Here is a 25,010-nt window from a genome sequence, read left to right on the forward strand (position 1 = left end):
ATCACTAAGACCTGTGCCTGACATACAAGGAGGTCTCAAACATATTTCTTATGCTGCCCGACTGAAGGAATTCCAGCTGTATTCAGTCGCTTACCGTCTGCTCAGAGGTGACCTGTGCCTGACATACAAGGCTATGTCCAACCCAGCATTAATGAACATGCTTCACCTCAAGACCTCTACATCTATCAGAACTACAAGGGCAGGAGACCTAAACCTCAACACAGGTATTAATAGGATGTGCTGGAGGGACAGATTCATCACCCAGAGAGTCCATATGCTGTGGAACAACATCCTGGTACATGTGAGGCTGAGCACCTCACTGGCTTTGTTCAAGTGAGATCTTGACCAATGGATGGGAGATTGCAGGTATACCCCAGGGATAACCTCAGTATCACTGCTTGACAGAGGCACAGCAAAATAATGGGCATATTATCCATCAACTTGCAGGTGGCAGAAGCCACAAAACTCTGGGCTAGGCTTATTAATGCCCTAGGGCAGATAGCCTAGTATGAACCTATGAACCTATGGACATAAGCCTGGGGCAGTTCCTGCTATTAGGACAGTGGTCTGCAGCAAGCTATATAGTAGTAGTCTGTTTTAGCCATTGGTTTTTGACCATGGCTATTCCATGTTGCTTCTTGTTGTGGTACAAACATGGGTGTGTGGTTATCCATGCTATTTATTGCTAGTCACCCTCATTTTGTATCTTGTTCCATGTTTTTGCACATGTACATCACTGTATGACATGCAGCTGTTTCCGCAGGGTCATATGCATGGATATGGATGTTAGTTGGGGTCCTCAGGTGTGCATATTGTACATGATATTACATTACTTAACACATGGCATTCATGCCTCAGGTGGTGCTGCAGGGCCACCTCTGTCGGATACACATACTACACTCTCTGTACGTTTGGAAGCAGGTTGTGTCATGTTAGGCATCCCTGTTACTGTATGAGTGAGTCAGAGTGGGTATCAGTCCCAGTGTTCCTACTGACCAAGCGTATGTGCTATGCATTGCCTCTTTGCCAAGGCCAGGGCATACTGGGCACGCCTCCTTCTGCCTACTGGGACAAGGTCAGGTTGTTCCTCCTCCGAGTCACCCCTGCCTGTGGTGGCCTTGGCAATGGTGGGGGATGTTTGGCCCAGCCCTGTGCTGGTCCTGCTGCAGTTGTTTCCGCAGGATCATATTATGTAGCATAGCACATATCATGATCATTTGGGTACATGTAGTTGGTGTGTACTGCAAAGCTCCACCAGACGTGTCCAGACACCGGAACCGTGACTTGAGCAGTCCAAACACACGCTCTATGATATTACGTGTTTGTGCGTGTGCCTCATTATGGCGTTCCTGTTCAGGTGTGTGTGCATTTCTGATGGGTGTCATCAGCCACGGCTCAAGTGCATAACCTGCATCCCCCACTAGGTGTCCATGTGGGAAGTCCCCATTGGCAAATGATTGGTACAGCTGCGTCAGATGCCAGATGTGGGAATCGTGGTAGCTCCCAGGGCAGCCAGCACACACATTCATTATTATGCCCTGGGTATCACACACGACCTGGCAGTTGATGGAGGGGTATCCCTTGCGGTTAATGTAGGCTCTACCCCGCTCACCGGCTGGTGCTTTGATGCGTATGTGCGTGCAGTCTATTGCACCCAGCACCTCAGGGTATCCCGCTATTTGCTGGAAGAGACGCATATTGCTGGCCACAACCTCACGGTCATTAGGGACATATATATGATCACTGACATGTGGTGACATGGCATCCAGGAACTGGTGCAGTACCCTGGAGGCTGATGCCTGTGATATCCCCATCATATCGCCAGTTGGTCTCTGGAAGGTACCTGTTGCTAGTATTCTTAGGCCAACACATACCTTGGTTTCCACTGGGATGGGCTCCCCTCTGTTGGTTCTGTGTGTGAGGCGTGGCCTGCACAGCTCAACAATCTGCTGCAGGAGCTCTCTGTCCACTCTATAGTGCTCTACTATCTCCAGCTCATGTAACCCATGGTAGGTGACCCTGGGCCTGTATACTCTTCTCCTTCTCCTCACTCTGGGTTGTCTGTCAGCATCTGCATTGTCACCACCCTCAGCAATTCGCCTATGCCTGACTATAATAGCTATGGCAGCCCCTAGCATTTCTGCTCTGAGTTCAGCTTTTTTCAGTTTTCAATTCTGATAGCTTAGTTTCTGGCAGTATCTGTTGTGAGAAACAGCCTGCACTGCTCCTTGCAGTGTTTTAAGTGCTGGGTTGGGCTTCTAGTCTGCCTGTGTAATTGCCTGCTTCTAATTGTTTCCACCAATTAACTCCAGTAGTATCCTCTGGCAGTTTACCTAGATTTTAGTTGTTTCCTGTTTCCTCTCTGTTTCCTGAGGGGGAGCAATGTGCACACCAGCTTACACAAGCTTACAGTCACTTAAACGCGCGTACACATCCCTACACGGTGTTACACGCGCGCACACATCCTTACACGGTGTTAGCTAGGCTGATTCATGATAAAACGCGCACACACTGCCTTACACACGTGCACGCCCGCGCAAACCATTGTAAACAGTTTGCAACACGCTCCCACATGTTGAACCTGCCTTACACGCGCGCATGCACGTATATCAAGAATCTTTGAGTGTAGGGATAGCGTATACCCTCACTTTCTTGACTTTCCTAGTGTTCTGTTGGGACACACCTCCCTCCCTGATGTCTGTCTGTCATCTGTTACCTTACATTGCCCTCCAATCTGGTACATTTATTACTGTCCTTCCCCCCCGTGATGTCACCTACGTCTTACTCTGTTCCTCCCCCTTCTCTAACTCTTACACTACTCAGAAAGTGCTCATTACCTATGTGGCAGTGTGATTCAGTATTGTAACCCTCATTTACATTGGATTGCCTAGTAATGCTTAGTTACATGTCTTGCACGGAGCTTCCCCCCCTTGACAACCACTAAACGGAGGCCATATTGTTTTTGGTCTGCAAGTCCCTCCATTGACATTTCATGTAATACATAAATCCCACAATTGTGGGTTTATAAGCTTCGGTTTTCAGTTTTAGTTAGCGCACCCCGTTTGCGCGGGTGTGCGCTGCAGTTAAACACAAAAATCCTGTGAAAAAAAAAAAGTTATATAACTCATTTTTGCAACACGTTTTCGTGCCAATGGCCACATATTTGGCCATTGGCATGCTTAATGAAACATATGCACCCTTTATTTGGAGCTGACATAGCTCCGTTTTTAATTTTGCAGAAATGTACTCAGTTGTCAGCTGAGTACATTTCTGCAGCTAACACGTCCGTTACACGGACTGGTTTCTGCTTCGTGGATCGCTCAAATACCTCATTTGCATATCTTTGAGCTGCAAATGAGGTATTGAGCATTTCCACGCCCAGTCCGTGTAAGAGACGTGTTAGCTGCCTCTTACACGGAGATTTGGGCTGTTCTTGAATCAGGAGGCTTACACGGAGGCTTACACTACTCTTGAACTCCGTGTAAGCCTTCCTGAATCTGGCCCATATTGTATATAAACTTTTAGCTTGAGGGAACCTTCATAATTATTTAACAAACAAACAAATATGAGTTCCATAGAATCAATAGAAAAAAAGTTCCAGTATTTTAGCACATAGGAAAATTCAGTGTTTTCTAGAAGATTCACTCTTCCAGAACATTATTTCAGAAGAAGTGTACAATTTTTTGAGAACTAATTACCCATTAATACCTATTGCTTTCGGTATTCCGAAAGTTCACAAAAATGTGAACCATCCTCCTTTTAGAGTGATTATCTCAGCACAAAGTAGTTCAACCTATTCCCTTAGTATTTTTGTGGACAGGATTCTGAAAGAATCATTAAAACCAGTAGAGTATTTATTAAAGGACTCTTGGGATTTCCTGTCCAAATTCAGGGAAAGGTGGTACACAGATAGTTGTACTTTCTCAACAATAGATATGGTTGATCTGTTTACTTCCACCCCCTACTGTGAGGGTTTAGAACTGTTTTATGAAGCCATTAGGGATTAACAGCCTTTAAGTGACACTGTCATAAATTGCGTTATGGCAACAATGGACTATATTCTATCCAACAATATTTGTACATTTGAAGGTGAATATTTTAAACAAATACAGGATGTGGCAATGGGGGCAGCTTGTTCCTCCATGTATGCCAACCTTGTTTTATATGCTTGGGAGAAGAAATATATTTTTAACAGTCCATATAGTCAGTCAAAGTTCACATATCTCTGGTTTTTGGATGATATTTTCATCTTTTGGAAGGATGACCACACAAACATCACTGAATTTATAGAATGCATCAATCAAGTATGTGACTATTTTAAATTTACATTTAACTGTTCAAAAGAATCTATTAGTTATTTAGATGTGACCATCTTTAAAGATAGGGAGAAAGGTATATTTGTATGTAATATATTTAGAAAAGAGACTTTTTCAAACAGTTATTTAGACTTTCGTAGTTGTCACCCCCAACATAACAAAAAAAAAATCTTTAAAAGACAGCTTGTAAGGGCAGCCAGAATGTGTTCCAGTAAAGAGGGTTTTGAAAATGAGGTTACCCTTATCACTAATATGTTTAAATCAAGAGGTTACCCACAAAAGCTTTTAGCCAATACGGCTAATAATTATTAGTGGGTTGGTGTAAAAAAATATAAACCACTTCTCTGCAGTGACTACTTGATTCCCCCACCCCCTAACTCTCAGGACAAAGGTGTTCCAAATTTTAACATGAGTATAGTACTACCCTTTGGAGAGGGAGAAAAAAAGAGAAATATTAAAAAGAATTGGAACATTCTTAAAGGTAATATGGACATTTATAATACATTGAGACAAGCCCCTAGGTTTGTTTACAAAACAGGAAGAAACATTAAAAACTTGATGGAACGTACAACATTAAAACACTCGTTTAATGTGAAGGACACGACTAAATGTGGTTCATGTAACCAGTGTTCTTATATTTTAGACTGTGATGTAATTCAGCTGGCATGGGTGAGACACGGCTTAAAGCTACAAAAAGGCAATTGTAATATGAAAGGAGTGATTTACATTGGTGTTTGTCAAATATGTAATAACTTCTATGTTGGGAAAACCAAAAGAAAACAGATCTAGAGTATATGAACATCAATATTCCATAGCCAAAGGTAACACCAATAATGAACACGTGAAAGAAAATAATAATGCCCTGTTCAGACATACCCTAATATGCCATTCCCAGATGAAACAACAGTTCAAATTTGGTATTTTAGAACTTGTGCCACTAAGCATAAGGGGCAGATGGGGGGGAACTACAGGTAGATTTGAGAGACCTATATTGGATAATCAGATTAAATATGAATAATGGACCAGGGCTCAATGATTATGTCACACTACTTCCTATGTTGAAAAAGAGAGCACTGGAACTTTAATTTTTTCCAATAATTTTTTTCCATTAATTTTTTCCATTGATTGTATGGAACTCATATCTGTTTGTTTGTTAAATAATTATGAAGGTTCCTTCAAGCTAAACGTTTATAAACAATATATTTTTAATGTATTTGTAATAACATATTTTAACACATTGTAAGGTTTTTTTATCCCAATTTCTTATGTATATAGTTTTTGTACTTGATCTTCTCATTTTTATAATAATCTATGGCTTTAAACTGTAATTGCCATTTTTATTGATTGGTAATTCATATAAAAGAAGGATTTTAGTAGTACTTATTTGGTCTGAGGAAGTCCCAGAGTGTAACATGTGGGATGAAACAGCTTAACCTTATTTCGGCATTTTGTGGTTATTTGGAATAAAGAGTGTTTTTCCAATTCTCTGATTTTGTGTGGAGCTTATGGTGGGATCTTGCCCTGGAGCACTTTTTATTTTTATTGGTTTATTTATGTATTGCTTTTTCAAATGTTTTTCTTTTCATTTTTCCTATATATGGTAGACTAAAATTATTGTACATCTTCTAAAGCATGTATGGAAACATCTAAATAATTCATCCTGCCCTTTTACATCTTATAGGTACACTTAAGAAAGTCTGTTGTTTGTCGTATATATATTTAAAAAATCTTTTAAATCTTTTTCCATCCCTGTCCAAAATATACAGATGTCATCCAAATATCTCTTCTAGAGAGTCCACCATTTTTTGTAAGGGGAATTAAAAATACATTTATTTTCCCATATTTGTAAAATAATATTGGCATAGCATGGGGATTAACATGCTCCCATTGCCACTCCACTAATTTGTTTAAAAAATTCCCCTTCAAAATGTATGTAATTATTGTATAACACCATTTCCATTAAGTCAAGCAGTACTCTAAAATCCCTAAAATTATAAGTGCCTTTATCCACCAGAGCTTCTTCAAAACATTGCAGTCCTATGTTGTGAAGAATAACTGAAAAAAAGGTCTACAGTATCAATCATAACAAAAATAATGTCCTTCTTATAATACTTATTTTCCTCTGCCCTTAAAAAATCCCAGGAGTCCTTCAGAACCCCTTATTTTTGTTCACATGTATCTTTAAGCTTCATATTGATATATCTCTCCGCATTTCTATGCATTTTTGACCCATTTCCTGCCACTATGGGCCTCAGTGGAGGATCATCCACATTTTTGTGCACTTTAGGGATCCCAGAAATATTTAGGATAGTTGGTCTGTCCGGCCTAAGAAAATTATAAGTATCTACGTCTATTAAATCATCCATCAATAATGACAAAGTCAGAGAGGCGAGATTGCATTGGTTTGGTCATGTGCTGAGGAGGGATGCTGCGTATATTGGGAAAAGGATGCTAAGGATGGAGCTGCCAGGTAAGAGGAAAAGAGGAAGGCCTACGTTGAGGTTTATGGATGTGGTGAGAGAGGACATATGCAGCTGGTTGGTGTGACAGAGCAAGATGCAGAGGACAGGAAGAAATGGAAACAGATGATCCGCTGTGGCGACCCCTAAAGGGAACAGCCGAAAGAGAAGAAGAATAACCTTACTTGTATCACTCTTCTTACTCAGAACAAATTTCATTCCTTTCATAAATACATTAAAATCTGTAGTATTCAATTTAAGAGCACTATAATTAAAAATGTTATATTTTTATAGGAGAATATGCTTTTATTTTGCTTTATTATATGAGTTTATTCCTTTACATTGTCCTTCCTTACAGTATTCTTCCCTTCAGTGCACAATTCACCTAGTTCCTTCCCTTGTTGTGATTGTAATTGTAATAGGTTTTCAGTTTGTGCCTTATCCATTCTGACCTCCTTAAGGGTGGAAACTTTAAAGGGTCATGTATATCTATTCTAGAAGCCTTCACATTTTCTCGTCTACCAAAATTAATATGCGTTTGTTACTGTCTTCTCCATGGGGTCCATAGTTCCCTCCTTTCATTTTCTTTCCCTTCATAACTTCTATTTCTGGGTTAAACCCTTCCCAGAAAATTTCTGTTGTTGCCATAGGGCTGATTCCATTTAAAAAAAATAGGCCTGGGGTAGCTTCTTTTCTCGTTATACTCATTTCTATCCCTATTTTTATACTTTTTCTCCTAACCAAGTTGGCCATTTTTTCATCTATTTTCTTTTTAAATCAAAATGTTGTGCCTTTTGTTCCTCTAGTTTAAATCTTAAATCATTAATAATTTTACTATTAATACTTTCTATTTGTTTATGAAGCATTTCCATTTCTATACAATTCTATTTAATGATAGCCTTCATAATTGCAAATCCGCACTCATCAAAAATAGCTAATAGTTCTGCAGATCTGATCCTTCAATAACATTGTTGGGGCATTTGTATACCCTAAGACATTTCGGTACCATGTTGTGTCATAAACATTAATTTCAACAGCAATTATTAACCTGTAAGGTTTTATATTTTAACATTGCTTCTTCATACATTAAATCAATATTGGCTTGGTATGTGATATTAGTGTCAGTTTTATAAGTATTAAACCAGCTACAAAGCAAGGTGTGCTTTAAGTAGTGTGATTTGTGTGTGCTTTTGTGTTGTCTGTTGGCTTAGAGCTATTAGAAACTACTCTAAGACATATCACTGAAATCCTTCCTTGCAATGTAGTGCAAAATTAATATGCCTCAGAATAGACAGAATTATTGAAAATGCAGTAATAGGAATGGAGCATTTGCACAGAAGGCAAGAAAAGTGTTAATACATTAAAAATGTAGTCTGAGACAAAAGCAGGCACCATTCTAGTATAGGCTTCAGTGGCACAGATAGGACATTGCTTACTGAAGTGTTTGTCCGAGATGTATAGAGCAAATATGGATGAACCGAGGCCTTGTTTACAACCACATTTTCTCCTCGTTATACAAAGAGCCTTTATGCATGTCTTTCCTCCAGTGTGATTGAACAGTTTTCCCAGGACTTATTTCCGTCTTACCCTCATAGAATATTCATTCCATAGAAAAGAATGTAGATATTAGAGTTGTCATGTCTCTCCTGATTCATCTGTAAGTGCATGTATCTACAGGTCGCTAAGTTTATGTTCCCCAAGTATCTGGTGCCCGAGTCACAAGATACTGAGGATCCAAACACTGATATCCATTTTTTTTCATAGGAACATAGGAAACCACTCTTCTGTATGGGCACTGGTAGTAAGCTCTTTTTTGGGGGGAGAGGGTTCCCCCTTCTTTGTTTGACTGCAAAATTATATAAATTCAGAGGTGTGGAAGTCTTGATTTTTCATAGTGGAGCTGCCTGCAAGTATCCAGCATTATGTGTTATGATCTTTTAGTTTTTGGCCTGCCAGGTACTTGTTAGCAGCTTTTTACATACAGCTACATGACTGCTCTTACATTCACAGGACAAATGAGTGCATGCATTAGAATTTCCCCGGGTGTGCTATACATGAGCAAATAATGATAATGGGTGTATCCTTCCAGATTATTTGGTAGAGATTCAGTCAGAATTCATGGAAGTTTTGTTTTTGTGACTTTTTTCTTATTTAAAGGCATATTACAGAAATAATTTGAACCACTTATACTCCATCTACATTTACTGTTTGGGGGTAATGTTGAAATACATTTTCTATTTCTGTTTATGATAAATTGAGCAGTGGTAACCATTCATCATTAGTTTACTTCTCTCAGAATGCAGTTACCTAGTTCAAAGGCTTTACTGTTATTTATGCATACATAGATTGGTATGGTCAGCTTGGTAGCAAATGCAACCATGGTACTGAAGGTCACTATAGAGGCCTATCTGTATAGATGTGTTAGCTATAATTGATTAAGATGGTTTCTTAATTTTTATTCTTTTGCAGTGTGCATACATGGAAGCCAGGAACTGTCGTACGGAAAGCAAATACCTAACAACTTTGAGGCGACTGCAGGAGTCAGTAACAGGTGTGGAGAAGAGAATAATTGAAGATGTACTGCGTGACAGTGCAAATGATGATGCTAAGGAACATGGCCTTTCACTGAATCCTGTCAGGTAGGAAAAACACAGTTTTCTGACATTTTATTCAAAAAACAAATCCTGTGATTCAGAAACATGCTTTTTGTGATTGAACTAAAGCTACTGTGGAGATCTCAAATTGTGTAATGTGACCCAAAGGTAAGCAATTAACTAGCAGGAATCTCATACCCAAGCAGCTACTATTTAAGAACACCCACCTTGAATGGCATGTTTGGCAGTGAAAGAGTCATTCTTGCAGTTGTGGCTAGTAGTGTTATGAAGACAGGTAGTGAGAAATTAGCTTGTATGTGTGTAAACACTTGTAAGTGTCTTACATTGCTGTGCTATGAGAACAGCTGGAAGTCACAGTAACTGGCTCCCAGAAATGTTTATATATTATTTTATTGGTTTAAGTGGGGGTGGGGATTTGTATATAGAAAGTTAGGACTATTGGTAGAGCAAGCACAGAGGAGCATACACAAGGATATAAGGAAAGTAAGAGTGAGACTTCCAAGATGGCTGCACACTGATTAACAACTTAATTTCGCCTTTCCTAGTGTGAAAACAGAAACTTAGGAAACAAATGTCAGTGCCGCTGTCAACTTGGGTAACATTTGGTTACTGGCTTGTAAGTACACTGCTTGGATGCCAGCAGAGAAGATGATATATACTGCATGTTACATTGCAAAGCAGTTTTATATAATGTGTAGTCAAAGGTATTTTAAATGTTAGGAGATGTTTTCAGTGACTGTGTTAAAGGTAATACTGTAAACAATATTTTTTTACTTAACACTGTAAGCATTACAGAATAGTGAGAGAAGAAAGGCTGTACAAAGGCAAGTTGAGGTTAATATGCTGTGATCTTGGGCTGCTAGGGTGGGGTTGAGGTATAATATGTACCGATTGTATTTCATGTCAAATAAGATTCTAGATTAATGTCCTTGACTTAAACTATAAGCAAGTGTTTTTGTAAGCAAATAGGCTTGAAAAATAAGACAAAATTATGATAGCCATGAAAAATCTAAGTTTCGTTCATCTGCAAAGATGTTTGTTTTTCCCCATTAGTAAATGCTGCAAGAGGACAAGAAGTCTGCAGCTGAAGGCAGTTGAACAGGGGAATTCTGTACATTCTGTCCTGTGTGAAATTTACTAAGATTCCTTAATGCATCTGTAAAGCTGCTGTTTTTCTCTCATTTACTATCTCTACATGGAGATAAGCTGTCTACAGGTGCAAGTAATTAATTTTGAGAGTTCTGAGCATTCTTTGCTGAAAGAAATGTAACATTTAAAAAATACAATGTCAAGTAATTAAGTGAAAGTTAAAAGTTTTATGGGAAGTGAATAAGAAATAGTAGCAGCCCAATACTTTATTGCATTATAAAAGAGAACTTTATTAAGGAACAGTGCACAGTTTGATTCTATTTAAGTGTAATCTGCACAGTTTTCTTGGAACAAAAAGTTAATGTTTTCTGAAAACATACAAGCTGTTTTTCACATCTCAGAGGAGAATAGAGATAAGAAAAGAACAGTCAGCAATCAGTGTAAGTGGGAACACAGACTGTAATATGTGCTTTGGGATGGGTAACCTTAATTTTAGCTTAGGCAATGTCTGTTTGTGCATCTGTTGATTTGGGGCAAGTATTCCTATCTGTTGGGTAAAACTTACATTTCTGAAAATGTAGATAGTTGTGTGTGTTTGTTCTAAACTAATAGGGGTTGGGGATGTTCTGAAAATGTATTTAGTTTTTTCTTTGATGGTTTTTATTGAAGTAAAAAGTCCTGAAAAATGTGTCAGAGGTTCAAATGGTGATGAAAAGAAATGGCTAAAAAAAGACCAGCCTGCCAAACAGAGTGTGCATACAAGGGAAAAATTGGAAGTATACTTTCAAAAAATGTCATGTATAATAGGTGGGAACAATAGCATTTTCTCATAATGGCTATTCTGTCCATATTGTCTTAGAATGTAAATGGCCAGATAAAGACAAAAAGCAAAGAGTATTGACTTGTATTATGAAATACAGACTGTAAATATCAGTGACACAGGTGACACATTTAGAAAGAAATGACCATGTATTTTTTTAAAAGAAAGGATTTCAGGATGGCTGTCAAGGGCAAAGGGAAAGGAGAGTAAAGATTGCTAGAAGGGCTCCAGTAAAAATGACAGAAGATGAAAAAGACAGCAATGGTAGATTTGTGGTAGTAAGGTGCTATTGGCAAGGGGGGGGGGTATTGTGCTAGCATATAATTATATTCCACCCAAAACTGCTGTTATGGAGCTAAAGAAAATTTGGGGAGAAAGAATCAGCTTTCAGCTGGGAATATTACTTATAAGTGGGGACTGGAACTTGATTTGCAGTAGCGACAATGTATCAGGGGGACCTATAGGGAAAGTATAACAAAAAAACGTAGATTTCTGAAAATGTTTATGAAAATACTTGATATGGAAGATATGAATTCAGTAGTAGGAACTTGGGCAGAATTAACTTATTATTCTCCAAGTTATAATAACTGGGCTAGACTGGATGGAAATTATATTTCACAAGAAAGTGTGCATTTAATTAAAAGCTTTGATACTCATCGAATAAATATTTCAGATCATGCATCAATAAACACTAATATAAACATGCAGGTTAATGAAGTGAAAATGAGATACTGGCACTTTCTAAACAACCTGTTAAAAAGAGAAGAATTTAAGGAATGGGTAATGGAAATTATTCAAGAGTTATTAGGGAAGAGAAATTCCTTCTGAAGGGATAACTAGTGAGTGAGATAAGATGAAAAGGGAGTTCAAAATTAGGGTATAAATAAAAGAGGAAGGGCTATGATTAAGAAGTAATATAATTATTTAGAGGAGCTGACAAATGTTAAAGAACTGCAGAAAAAAGGGAATCTCTCAGAGCAAGAAGAGGGGCAACTGCAGTGTTAAAGAGAAACTAAAGGAGTATTTGGATAATATGTCTGAGTTTAGAAAGAGTGCTGTTTTATTTTTGATCACAATTCCAGAGCACACAAACTTTTTGCACAGCTAATCACACAACAGAAAGCATTAAGGGTTGTCACCAAACTTAGGGAGTCTACAACAAGAAAAATAACCAGAGGTCACATAGAGATATCAGAGTTATTTCATAAATGTTATGAAACTTTGTATAAAGCAGAGAATAAGTTGATCCTTCTAAAAGAACAAAGTGGTTTAGGATTACCTAATTTGAAAGGGTATTTTAGAGCTACACAGTTAAAGCTCATATACATAACATAAGCAGAAAGTTATAATTCAAAGTAGAAAGGAATGATGATGAAGTGTGGGGGGGGAGTCAAGAAGCAAGGAGAGTGTGATAATTTAGATGTAGATCCTTAAAGAGAATAAAACCAACCATACAGAATATTATATTCATAAAGTTGCAGAAAGTATTCTAAAAACTAAACAAACACAGGGATGAAGAAAGGAGAGTTTGCCAATAGGGATGACATGACTGCAAGTTGGATTACAGAAAATACGCAAAAAGGGTTTGGAATTTACTAGAGAAAACTGGTAAAGGAAATAAGATATTGGGAGCAACTAACTAGAGAGGAAAAGAGTGGGATGAAGCCAAGATGACATTTGGATTGCAGGCTAGAGACTGTGTTATCTACCGGGGACTGATATCAGAGTACAGACAAAGAGAAAGGGATAGGGAAGACATAAGTGAAAAACCTGCTCTAGTATTGTTTTTAGTCAAATTTGGAATAGAAGCTGCTTTTAAAAAAATAATGTAAGTGGTGACCACGTGCGGTAGAAGTGAAACTTTTATCATCATTTTATCATCATATTTATTTGCTGAAAATGGACATATATCCAGTCAGACTATCCCAGTCAACAAGTGTAAAATAAATAATTTATATTCAAGCACTACAAGTGCTACCAATGAGCAGCACTGCAAACATTGGGATGTGCTTTTTAAGGTCCCAATCCATCAAGGTCGTTATTGCAGGAGCCCAGTGTCAGTGCTTTTGCTCTGAAAACACAAAAATACACATGAGGGGTTTGAATGCATGTTGAAGCAGGTGACAATCTTTTAGGGCAAAAGCACTGATGTTGGGTTCTTACAATGAATAATGCCTGATGGTAAATAAGTCACTAGCACCATCATTAGCCTCCCCTCTGTCTTTCCTTTTATTCCTGCTACTCAGTACTCCTATCCTGTCTTCCTTCTGTACAACTTTTAACAACCACCCTTTCCTCTTTAAAAGCATCACGATTTCTCTTCCGAAAGCCTTGTCCTGTATTCCCTATCTCTACCATAACTATGTAGGGATCCCTGTGGCATCCACCATTCTGTACCTCCTTAATCTGAGTGAGTTTTTTTGTTTTCTTGTTTTCCGGTGCTTCTGCTATGTCCTCCACAATTCCTAACCACACATGATTACCCATTTGTACTACAAGATTTCCTTCTGTCCCCCTATCACTAGCTTTGAGGGCTTTTAAACAACCTCAGAGCTTATAACTACATTATATTGGCCTGCAGTTGTTGCACCCTCCTACCCTTCTCCTGGTGCAATTATCTTCGCAAGTCAGTAGATCAAGGGCATCATTTCCACCATCAAGCACTGATTTAAAAATGGAGAAAGAACTGACCAAAACAGGTTTTACCCTCACAATATATTATCTTCCTTTCCTTCCTCCCATCCAGGACAGCATTTAACCTGTTTTGACTTCTCAACCACAGAAAGGGAAGAAGAGAAAATCTGTTTACCAGCATTTGCCCTCCCCCCACCCCCATCCATTGTCTGTTGCATGCAGATTTTCCTTTTGAATCACTGTTACCATTATAAACATTATTGTTTGGTCGTTTTATTGTAATATATTGCAATCTAAAAACTATCCCATCTTCATACCCACCTTAGATTAGAAAATAGAATATCATAAGTAAAGCAAGCCTCAAATAATGCATTTAACATGTCATAACATTTTTACTGCAGCACTCTAAATTTTCAGTTAATCTGCTCATATGCATACCTTTCCTGTTAAACTGTATTTCTTGTTAGTTTAAAATCTGTTAAATTTGACATTTCATAACAACTTCACTGCTATGCTCTATAAACAGTTAACTGTCCATATGCATATGCTGCCTGTTAAACAGACTGATTACCTTACTTCAACAGCAAAACCTTTTAATTTCTGTTCAGTCTTTTTGCTATCCATGGTGACATTATTCTGTTACTGTCCTAAAGTAACATTGTTCATTTTCCTCAATGTCTGTTCTTCTCATCTGTTTAATCCAATGCACCTTCTCCATTAGTTTTTGTCATTTATGCAAAAGGGAAAAAAAAAACAATATCTTGCCTCTGCTCATTTGCATCTACAAAATTCTCAGGATTACATAAGTTCTGCAGTTCCTTACCTCGGTCGTCAGCTCTAAATTGCAAATTGATGGGCCTTTTGACAAAGTCCAGTACTTCCTCAGGACTAATGAACAACCGTTTTTCTCCTTGTGCAAAGCTCATTATAGACAATGGATAAAGTAGATGCCATTTAAGCTGTCAGCTTCATCACTGGCTACATGCCATTGCAGCTAAGCCTCGTCTCAAATGAATAGTTATGGTCCACGAACACGTTTTCTCCTCCATTAAGTTGTTTCCTTGGCTGCCACAGGTGTTTATAATATCTCATAACTGGTGTGTGTGTGTGTTTGTGTGTGTGTGTGGCGCATATAAAATATTGTATGATAACTATAAGAATCAGTCAAAGGAGCTAGAAATATTTGAGAAGAGGGACTGTAAAAGCAATTTACATGGGAAGAATGGGAGGGAACAATGAGAATATATATATATATATATATATATATATATATATAGAGAGAGAGAGAGAGCTTCCAAGTATACAAGAAAGTTTAGAAGTTTTAGGATTTTTGTTGGAAATGTTTGCATAGGTATTTTTATATCCCAAGCAGATGTCAAATAATTTTTCTTCAGGCAGATAGCAGATGTTGGAGGTTTGATGAGTAAGAAAGAGGTAACTGGAATCACATTTTTTGGGAGTGTAATGAGATGGCAGATTTTAAAACTCTGTTTTAAATATTGAGGGAGCAAATGGCTATAAATAAAGAAATAATTTTTTTGAGCTGGGACACAGGATATGAATTGCCTAGATATAATAAGGTCTTGTTAAGTTTAATTTTGTTGGCTGCCTAAAAGGCAATTATTACAAAATGGAAATCAAAATCTAAATCAACTGTATTTGAAGTACTGAATATTGTAAAAGAGATGAAAGAACTGGAAGTGGGATTTTAGAAAAGGGAAGGTGCAAATCACTTAGAAATAAATGGAATTTGTGGGTTTAAGGAAAGGCAAGAATTGAGTAATTTATGTAATGTTGGACTGAATGATAGTTGCTATAAAGGATAAAAGAAATCATGTTCAATTTATGTACATGGAAAACATGTTAATATGTTTTTTTCTTTTTACTACTGTTTGTGTGCCTGTCTTAAGTGATAATTTAATAAAGGTGTTTAAAAAAAGGAGGTAAGAGTGGGATTGGGGAAGGAGAAGGAAGGATATACTTTTGTGAGGGATAGAAGCCTATTTTCTTCTATTTATTTATTTTTTTAAGAAGGCTAGAGAGGGAATGATGTAAGGGGAAGTAGGGGATAAAAAGAGGATGGAGGGATGGAAAAAAGGGCATATAAATATATGAAAGAAAGACCATCAGGGGAGGTACTGACAGAAAGGGGTAGAGAATTGATAGTAGAACTATTAACACATGGGCAGAGGGAGGGCAGTTGGTGATTGCAAGGCTTGACAACACACAAGTGAGTGAGATGATACGTACTAAAAGGGAATACCAGGATGGGACGGGTACCCTGATCTTGTTACCGTGTCATACCTTTGAAAGATCCCTTCCGATATGTCCACATAGCTATTACCCCACACCATCCTAAGATATCTTGCATTCAAGATTCCCACCCTACCCCTGTCACTTCCACACTATCCCACACAAACAAGACAAGACAATGAAGACAGTTACACTACATATTTGCCTGCATATCCTATAATAGGGATGTTGGCTTTATGCACCTAGGCAGAACTGTCTGAGGCGGCCCAGTAGTAGTGTCTGTGTGGTACATTAGGCATCTACATTAGGCATCAGTCAAAGTAGTCATCTGAAACAGAATTAATATTAATATAATTTATTTTTGTCTCTTCCTCTGTTTGTCATTATCCTTCAATTTACTGTTTTATTTAATTTGCTGTTTTATTTTTATCCATTAATGTTAACATTTTCTGCAGCATCATCAAGGGCTATACCAGTGGTGTGATACAGGTCCCTACCACAGCATCAGCCCTGGCTTTCTGCTGTGAGCACTCCACTTGACTCCAGGCCTGACACCCTGGCAGGTGCAGTGGGGCCTGGTGAGGTCACAGGTGACCTGTGGTTGCTGATAGCCAGACAGGAATGATACTTGTCCCTGTGATGGCACTGCAAGGGGTTCAAATTTGTCACTTAGCAGGAGTTACAGTTGTCAGAGGTGACAGAGGAGTTTATGGATTGACAGCTACCTGGAGATGCCCCTCATAAGATTTCAAGAGTTGCACCATGGTCTGGCTCTGCCATCACCTCCATCTCCTCAGGCAGAGCAGAGGGGGTGGCAGTCAGGGTAGTGACCATGTGGACATATTAGAAGGGATATTTCAAAGGTATGCCATGTGGACTTGCACAGGGGTAATACCTATGTAACCCAACATCCTGATGAAGGCACTGTGCTATATCACAAGGTGATAAGCAGTCCTGTCCAACAGACAAAGTTATCAGTAGATGCCTTGCAAAAATTGTAAGTTTTTTTTTTGCTGTGCACCAGGGCACATAGCATTGCTGTAACAAAAAAGCCAGGGGTATGCTGCCAAGGGCCCGCCACACAGTAGACACTAACCCAACATCTCCCATCAAACTCCCCACCCCACACGTGTGCGCGCACACACACACACACACACACACACACACACACACACACACACACACATTTCACACACACACTTCACACACACACTACCTCCCTTCCAAGTATATCCTGACTTGGTCAGTGTGCACAGCTCAGGGATGTAGCAATCACCCTGTGTAACAGGCACTGGGAGACACTGGGTGTCTACTGCAGATTGACAGAGATGGTCAACTCACTAAGAACAAGTAATGCATATATGCTACAAACATGCATATTCTGCATGTTAGTGTGCAAGACAGTATATATACTTTTACAGTGGTTGTCGTCCATGTAAAATAACTGTGAAAGTTGTTTTCACTGTTACTTATACAGATTAGGGTAGTGATCATAGCTAAACTGCAGCATTGAAACAAAATATTACATTTGTTTCACTGCTACTTAGACTATTTCAGGGATCATAGCTAAGCTGCAGTACTGCTACAAAATATTACACAAGTTTCACAAATAGTTATACAAGTTATAGCACTGGTTATAGCATAGCTGCAGTACTGTAACAAAATACTGCATAACAGGACATTAAATCATACTCACCTTTTCCCTTGGAGAGCTGTTCCATTTCATCTGGTACAGAATGGTATTTTCTACAATTTCCTCTTGAGGAGAAACAGAAGAACAGGAAACATTACACATCAGTTAAATGCTTCATAGGGTTCCATTTTTCTGTAGTGGAACTAACAAGGTAGTGATTAGCTTTGCATACTTATAATACATCTTAGCAGCCCTCTCTCATCTTCTTCCCATTGGCATAAAAGGTCAGGATGGGGCCTCCTCAGGGTGATGAAGTACCTCATAAGAGTCCCTAATCAGGTACTTCTAGTGGTTCCTGTATAGTAGATGAAGAAAGATCTTGCGTTCTTTAGAGCACCACCTGGGAGCCATGCCACCATCAGTGCCTTTGGAAGCCATTGCCGTTCAACAGGTCACAATCCAGAGAAAGTTGGTAGCTCTCTCAGTCACAAACACTGATGTTGTCGATATGTGATGCGCATCTTTATTCAGCTAGTTAGTGCAACTATATGTGGTGCCACCTTAACATAGCTCAGAAATATGCTGCATGGTATCATGGTGTTAAGGTGTAAATAATGCCATAAAAACATTTTACAGTGATTACAGTACCTACATTTGTTGACACTTTTGCTTTTTAATTGCTATGTATTCCTCATTTCCCCACTAGGGTGACTAACCCACCCACTCATGCTCACAGGTTCACTATACTGACTGAGTCTCTTAGCACAACGTTGGTTAATTGCATAATGAGTTGAAAATTAATCAGGAGCTTTTATCTGAATGAGGCTTATTAGCAAAAGGACTCTACTAGAAACTTCAAAACTGTGTGATAAAAGCCATTGGCCTTATTGGCTATGGAAGATTGGTTTGCAAAGTACAGAGCACAGAAGCAAACCAGTCTTACACAATGGTGAGTGCCTTATTCTGTGCCTTGCAAAAGAAACGGTATTTAAAAACCGTAACTACAAATAAGAAAGTATCATCTCCTCATGTTATCTGAAGAAGACATCTGCACTGCTCAGCTTGCCCTTGGTGCGGTTATCCCCAATTTACCAAAAGGCTCAGTGTACATAGCCTAATACCAATATACTTTTTTTGTTTTCAGTATATGCTCTTTAACCAGTAAAGATACATCTTACCTCCAGCATGCTTAAGCAGCCAACAGCAGCCTGCGTGCCCCTCTCAGATAATAGTTATTCATTTCTCTCTCCAATTATATACTAGGCTTTCATGTTAAGGTATCCTTCCCTGGTTGCCTTTTTCTCCTGTCACCACTAGGTGGCACTATACACCCTGGTGTATGCTATTACTCACTATATGTTTCTCCCATTAGTTACCATTACAGCAGGACCCTTTTCCTTTCTTTTCTCCTTCCCAGTCTTATTCCCTACATTTTCTCCTGCCTATAATCACCTTTTCTCTGATTCTTTTGAATAAAACTCTTTAGTTATTTACATTTTAGTTGTTGTCTCTATTCGGCTACAGATTGTTTTCTCTGTAGCTAGTTCACCCTTTGGCTCTTCCTGCTCCGTTCGCCCTACAGGCTCACTCCGCTCCACTACCCTACCCCCAATTTCCACCCACCTCCAGTGGTCCTATCCTTATACCTCCCAAACCACATTGCTTCCCTTGAAACCCAATCCCTGACTATTGCTCATTAACCTATTACATACTTATCCCATAGACACTTAGCTACTGCTCCTTTACATACATATACACTAGATATAACCCCTCTCCTAACCCACACCCTATTACTGATATTTATATAATTCCCAGTCCCTACCACCGATACTTTATCATATATCATCCTCCTTACTATGGCTCTACTACCTATATCTAGACTCATACAGTTATTACTCCTATACACTACCCTACCTTTGCTATCTGTATCCTGCATCCTAACTGCCTATGAACATCTCAGATTCACTGACTTTCACCATCCCTTCCAGCAGACTTTACTTGCAACCAAGGCTAGCTCCCACAACCACATTAACATAACATCAGCTTCTATCTACCTACTTCCAAAGTATCACAGATTAGCCCACATTACTTATCTCCAATTCAGAAAATCTCTCAACATCTACTCTCAAACCTTAAATCCCACACATAGACCTCAACTACGTCTCCTATTAGATGGAGTAATTCACCCCAACCCTGGCCTCAACAATATAGATGCCTCTGACCCCCATACTCACATTCCCTCCACCTCTTACACCCCAGCAAAACCTTCTAACTCTCTCCTTATAGCACACCTTAATATTCGTAGCATTAACAATAAAGTAGCCCATCTTCATGCTCTCTTAGATGGGCATTCTTTTGACATCCTATGTCTCACAGAAACATGGCTTAAGCCAACAATCCCAGGACAATGAAATCACCCCACCTGGATACAATATTTTGAGAATAGACCACAAAACCAAAAAAGGGTGGAGGAGTAGCCATTCTTTATAAATCATGGCTACATGTCACTTCATTCGATGTGCAACTTCCCACTGACAGTAATGCTGAAATTCTTACTGCTAAACTTGAAATCAATGCCTTTAAAGCCATCTATTTAATTTGCTCCTCCCTCCCTCCTGGAAACAATATCAGTACCCTTGAAAATATCCTTAGCTGGCTCGCCACTTACCTACCACAAGAAACCATAGTGATGGGTGACTTTAATAGAGACTGGACTTCCTGTAGTTCACCCAAGCCTACTACCCATATAAACCTATATGTTTTTTCCCAAATCATTACCACACCCACTAGAATCCATAAACCTAATAAGAAAGCACCTTAGACTGGATCCTTGTTAACAATCATCCCCTTACATATAAAGCAGGTACCCTTCCTGATGACATTAGTGACCACTCACTGACCTATGTAATCAAACAAAAAGTCATTATTCCCAACTCTAACTTGTATAGAACTACTTGGACCAACAGAAATGTTAACCTAGAATGCTTCCAGACTGAACTTAAAGCATGTGACTGGTCACCATTGAAACACCTCCAACTAGAAGAAGCAGTGTTATACTTTAACAGTTAAGTTCTTACAAATTCTAGACTACCATGCCCCTATTCACTCTATCAGAAATAGAACTAAATTTGCTCCATGGCTTACAAATGAAACCAGGCAAAAAATCACACTTAGAAATAAAATTTGGGCTAAATGGAAAACTTCTAAAAACCCAACAGATCATCTAAAATTTAAACAGTTGAGGAACATTACCAAAAAATCTATACTTACTGACAAAAAAAAAACTTTTACGTTCAACTCCAGCAAACCCACAAGCACAAACCACAAACGTTCTGGTCAGGTATAAACAGACTTTTACATCCTGGTCACTCCAAAACACCAACCCTGTCAGGCACCACCAATAAGCATGTTGCCAATGCCTTTAATACCTTCTTTACTGAGGCCAAACAATCCCTAGCAAATTCTCTACCCCCTATTAGCACAAGCCTGTCATCCACTATAACTAGCTTATCACCCTCATTTCATCTACAACCAGTTTAAACATCCTTCATTTGCACCCTTCTCCAAAAACTTAAACCATGCACCCCTCAGCTGACCTTCTACCAGCTGAATATCTGCAAAAATCAGCTAAAGTCATAGCCTATCCCATTTCCATCCTAATAAATAGGGCAGTTACTGAAGGAACTAACCCATCTATCTGGAAAATCTCCCATATCATCCCACTACATAAGGGAGGTAACTCTACTGAACTTTCTAACTTTCGACAAATAGCCCTACTCTCTCCCTTAGAAAAATAATGGAAAAATACATCCACCGGCAACTACTCAACCACCTTCTCCAAAATAACTTACTACCTAGCTGTCAGCATGGTTTTAGGCTATTCCACAGCACCACCTCTGCCCTCTTATCCTTTTCTGACTGCATCAACAAAAATCATAATAACAACACTCTATCTTCTGCACTTTTTATTGACCTCTCAAAAGCCTTTGATATGGTTAACCATCAACTTCTTATGGATATACTTAAATCCCTCTCCCTTGATGCACACGCACTAAAATGGTTCAATTCCTACCTAGAGAACCGACAACAAGCTGTGCTCTGGGATAATGAACTATCCACACATCTTCCTGTTATCCTTGGTGTCCCTCAAGGCTCTATTTTGGGCCCCCTCCTTTTCTCAATTTTATTAATGACCTTAATTTAACAATTCCTCAAGTTACCTGCATGCAATATGCAGATGATTCAACATTAATTTGCACCACTACTTCATTATCTGAACCCAAAATGTACTTAACATAGTGGAAAACTGGTTCCTACATCGCTGCCTTCTCCTGAACCCCAAAAAAACGAAATTATTGCTCTTCAGTCCTACAAGAAAGTCCTCACAAATAGACTTCACAGTATTATCTAATAATGGCACTGTTATATCTCCCTACCAACTACCAAACTCTTAGGAGTAACAATAGATCATAACCTTACCTTTGACACACACATCAATACTTCGATAAAATCAGTTAACAGAAAGCTAGGCTCCCTTTACAGGATTAAACCCTTCCTTACTACGATAGCTAGAACTACTATTGCCCACACCCATCTTATCTCTACCCACCTTTACGCCTCACCCATTTATACCAGTCTTTCTAAAAACAACCACAACAAACTTGCAGCCTCCTATAACAACATTGCCAGATTTGCCACAAGCTCCCCATTCAGAACCCACCATTGTCACAATCTAAAACAACTTGGTTGGCTAGAACCCCATAATCAACTTCTATTTTAACAACTTATTATCACACACAAGATCCTCTATCATCCTAGTAATACTCCAATACTCACTAGCCTTATTACCCCCTACACAAATCCTTCAACCCTACGCTCAGCAAATAAACTACTAGTATCTATACATAAGTCTAACAATAAGGCTGGGGACTTTCTGTTCTCCAGCACTGTGGGTAAAACTTGGAACCTGCTTCTCAGGGAACTCTCATCTCTTTCCTCTACACTACTTTTCAAAAAGCAACTCAAGGAATACCTTAAAAATCACTGGCTATGTCCATGTACCAACCCAGATTAATCATTTCCTTCCTTCATACTTAATCTATACTTATCTCACTACTGCTATGCTTTGTCCACCTTCCTATTAACCTCTGAGTGCATTAGCTGTCAGTTAACTAAAATTAGTACTAACTTAGCCTTTCTTAGAAGTTACTACAGAGCTTGTTCATGTTTAGCAAGCTCTCTACTCTATGTACTTGTCTCTGCCATATAAATATGTGTCACTATTGTCTTGTAAAATTTTGATTACTAAGCTACTATGTAAATAACTTGTATTCTAGTCTTAAAAATGTATTGTATCTGATGTTGCTATTATCTTTAGTGGAGCTTTTCTCCCTGGGCCTCTACTGAAAATGGACATATATCCAGTTGGACTAGCCCGGTCAACAAATGTAAAATAAATAAAGTGGGGAATAGTATTGTACTCAGTTGTGCTGTAGAATTACTGTTTTACTTGTATGGGTGTTTTGTGATATCCATGACAATGTTATATGGTAGTGGCTTAAGTCAGTGGATATAAATGACAGCAGTTCTGCCACTGTGTAAAAGATTGCATGCAGGATAGTGTCTGTTGCTATGCCAAGGTAAGTGAAGAGTAAGTGGTGTTGTATATAGTCAGTTCAACACAAATTAAGAGGGATGTTCATCATCTTGACAGTGTCAAAGGAGAGTGTGATATTTGAATCCCCCTGTTAAGGATTCTCTTTCTCAGAGACTATTTCCAGAATGTACCAGTCTTTTCAGTGGGAGAAGAGTGGCACATTCTGAAAATAATAGTCTCAGAGAAAGAGAATCCTTTTTTAGAACTTGGAACAAAATTCCAGTTGTTACAGCTCATGGTAATTTCTGAGAAATTACCATGAGCTGTAACAACTGAAATTTTCAGAACCTGCTCCGATTCCCCCCCGTGCTGTCAGCATTAGAGGGTGTGTTTGTCATAATAACCTGTAGTTTACCTGACAACTAGTCTGCTGCTCCTAAGAATGCAGATAGAATGTACAAAGTTCCTCGGGATTTCTGTTTTTATAAAATCATCCCAGAGCTGACCCCGCAACTATAGTTTTAGTCAATCCTTCTGACAAGGATGGTAAACCAAATGATAAGTTTGGGGAAAAATGTATGCTTCTGCAACTTTAATTTTTAAAAGTTTGAATTGTCAAGCTCAGATGTTAATATTTATTGTGACTGTGAAAGTATAAGGAATGTTTTATTTGAATTTCCCTCTTGTGAGGAAAAGTCTGCTTTGTGTGGTTTAGTTTCTTCAGTTTCTCATGTCACTTCTCATTGTTTAAAGTTGGTTTATGACACACTAGATTGGTTGGCTACATTCACAGGACCTCTCAGAAGATGTAAAAAATATGATTTGACACTGGATCTGCCTTTACCAAGACTTCTGCCTGCAATGTGGATCAGTCTTGTGATACTCCTCTTGACATCCAGCAGTTGCTCTGGTCTCCTAATAGAGAAATTGTGCAGTTGGTGCAGTCTGTTAAGCAACTTATCCTTTGCAATGATCTCTTTTCAAACTGTCCTGCAAGCACAGGTCCAGGAGTTTAAGCAAACGGTTTCTGGGTGTACTGATTGTGCTACTCAGCTGGAAGCTACATCACAGGACCTATCTCTTTGGCTAAATGAACTAGAGCACCAGGTATATTTCTTATTAGAATGCACAAAGAAGTTGGCTACTCGTATAGACAATCAAGAGAACAGGAGGAGGCAGTGGCGTAACTACGAGAGGCGAAGTGAGGCAATTGCCTCAGGGCACCAAGCAGCAGAGGGCACTTTGGGCCGATGGATGTTGTCACGGATTGTACTTTGCTTATTTAGTAAATGTCCATCGTCCGATGGTAAGAATCCCAGTCTGCAGCCCTCCCACCTAGAAAAAAAAAACAAGAAAAAAAATCTGTGAAACAAAAATTTCCTTCAGACTGCCTTTATCGGCAGTCCGAATGCAGAGAAACGGGTACCCAGCAACCTGTGCTGTAGGATACCCAGACATCTGTGCGGTCAACTACCGGACAGAACAGAGGAGCTCCGAACTGCTTCCCTTGCAGTCAGGGCCAATGAGGAGTGAGCTGAGAGCTCTCTCTCAGCTCTCGCGGGAATTTCGTTGCGTGGGTGTCGTGTAGAGCGATC

At 39.0% G+C, this 25,010-nt stretch overlaps 1 protein-coding gene across 3 annotated transcripts in view; it reads left to right on the plus strand.

Annotated features, from left to right (window-relative positions):
- Positions 1–25,010, plus strand: part of TBC1D2 (TBC1 domain family member 2) — a 1,250,316-nt gene that overhangs the window by 899,332 nt on the left and 325,974 nt on the right. For all 3 annotated transcript variants that reach the window (XM_044060977.1, XM_044060978.1, XM_044060979.1), the window contains one exon: positions 9,245–9,414. In XM_044060977.1, coding sequence (XP_043916912.1) covers positions 9,245–9,414 — 170 coding nt within the window. The remainder of the gene's footprint in view (positions 1–9,244; positions 9,415–25,010) is intronic.

The sequence above is a fragment of the Protopterus annectens genome, chromosome 2.part0, assembly GCF_019279795.1.
Source record: "Protopterus annectens isolate FY-2018-M chromosome 2.part0, PAN1.0, whole genome shotgun sequence".
NCBI lineage: Eukaryota > Metazoa > Chordata > Ceratodontiformes > Protopteridae > Protopterus > Protopterus annectens.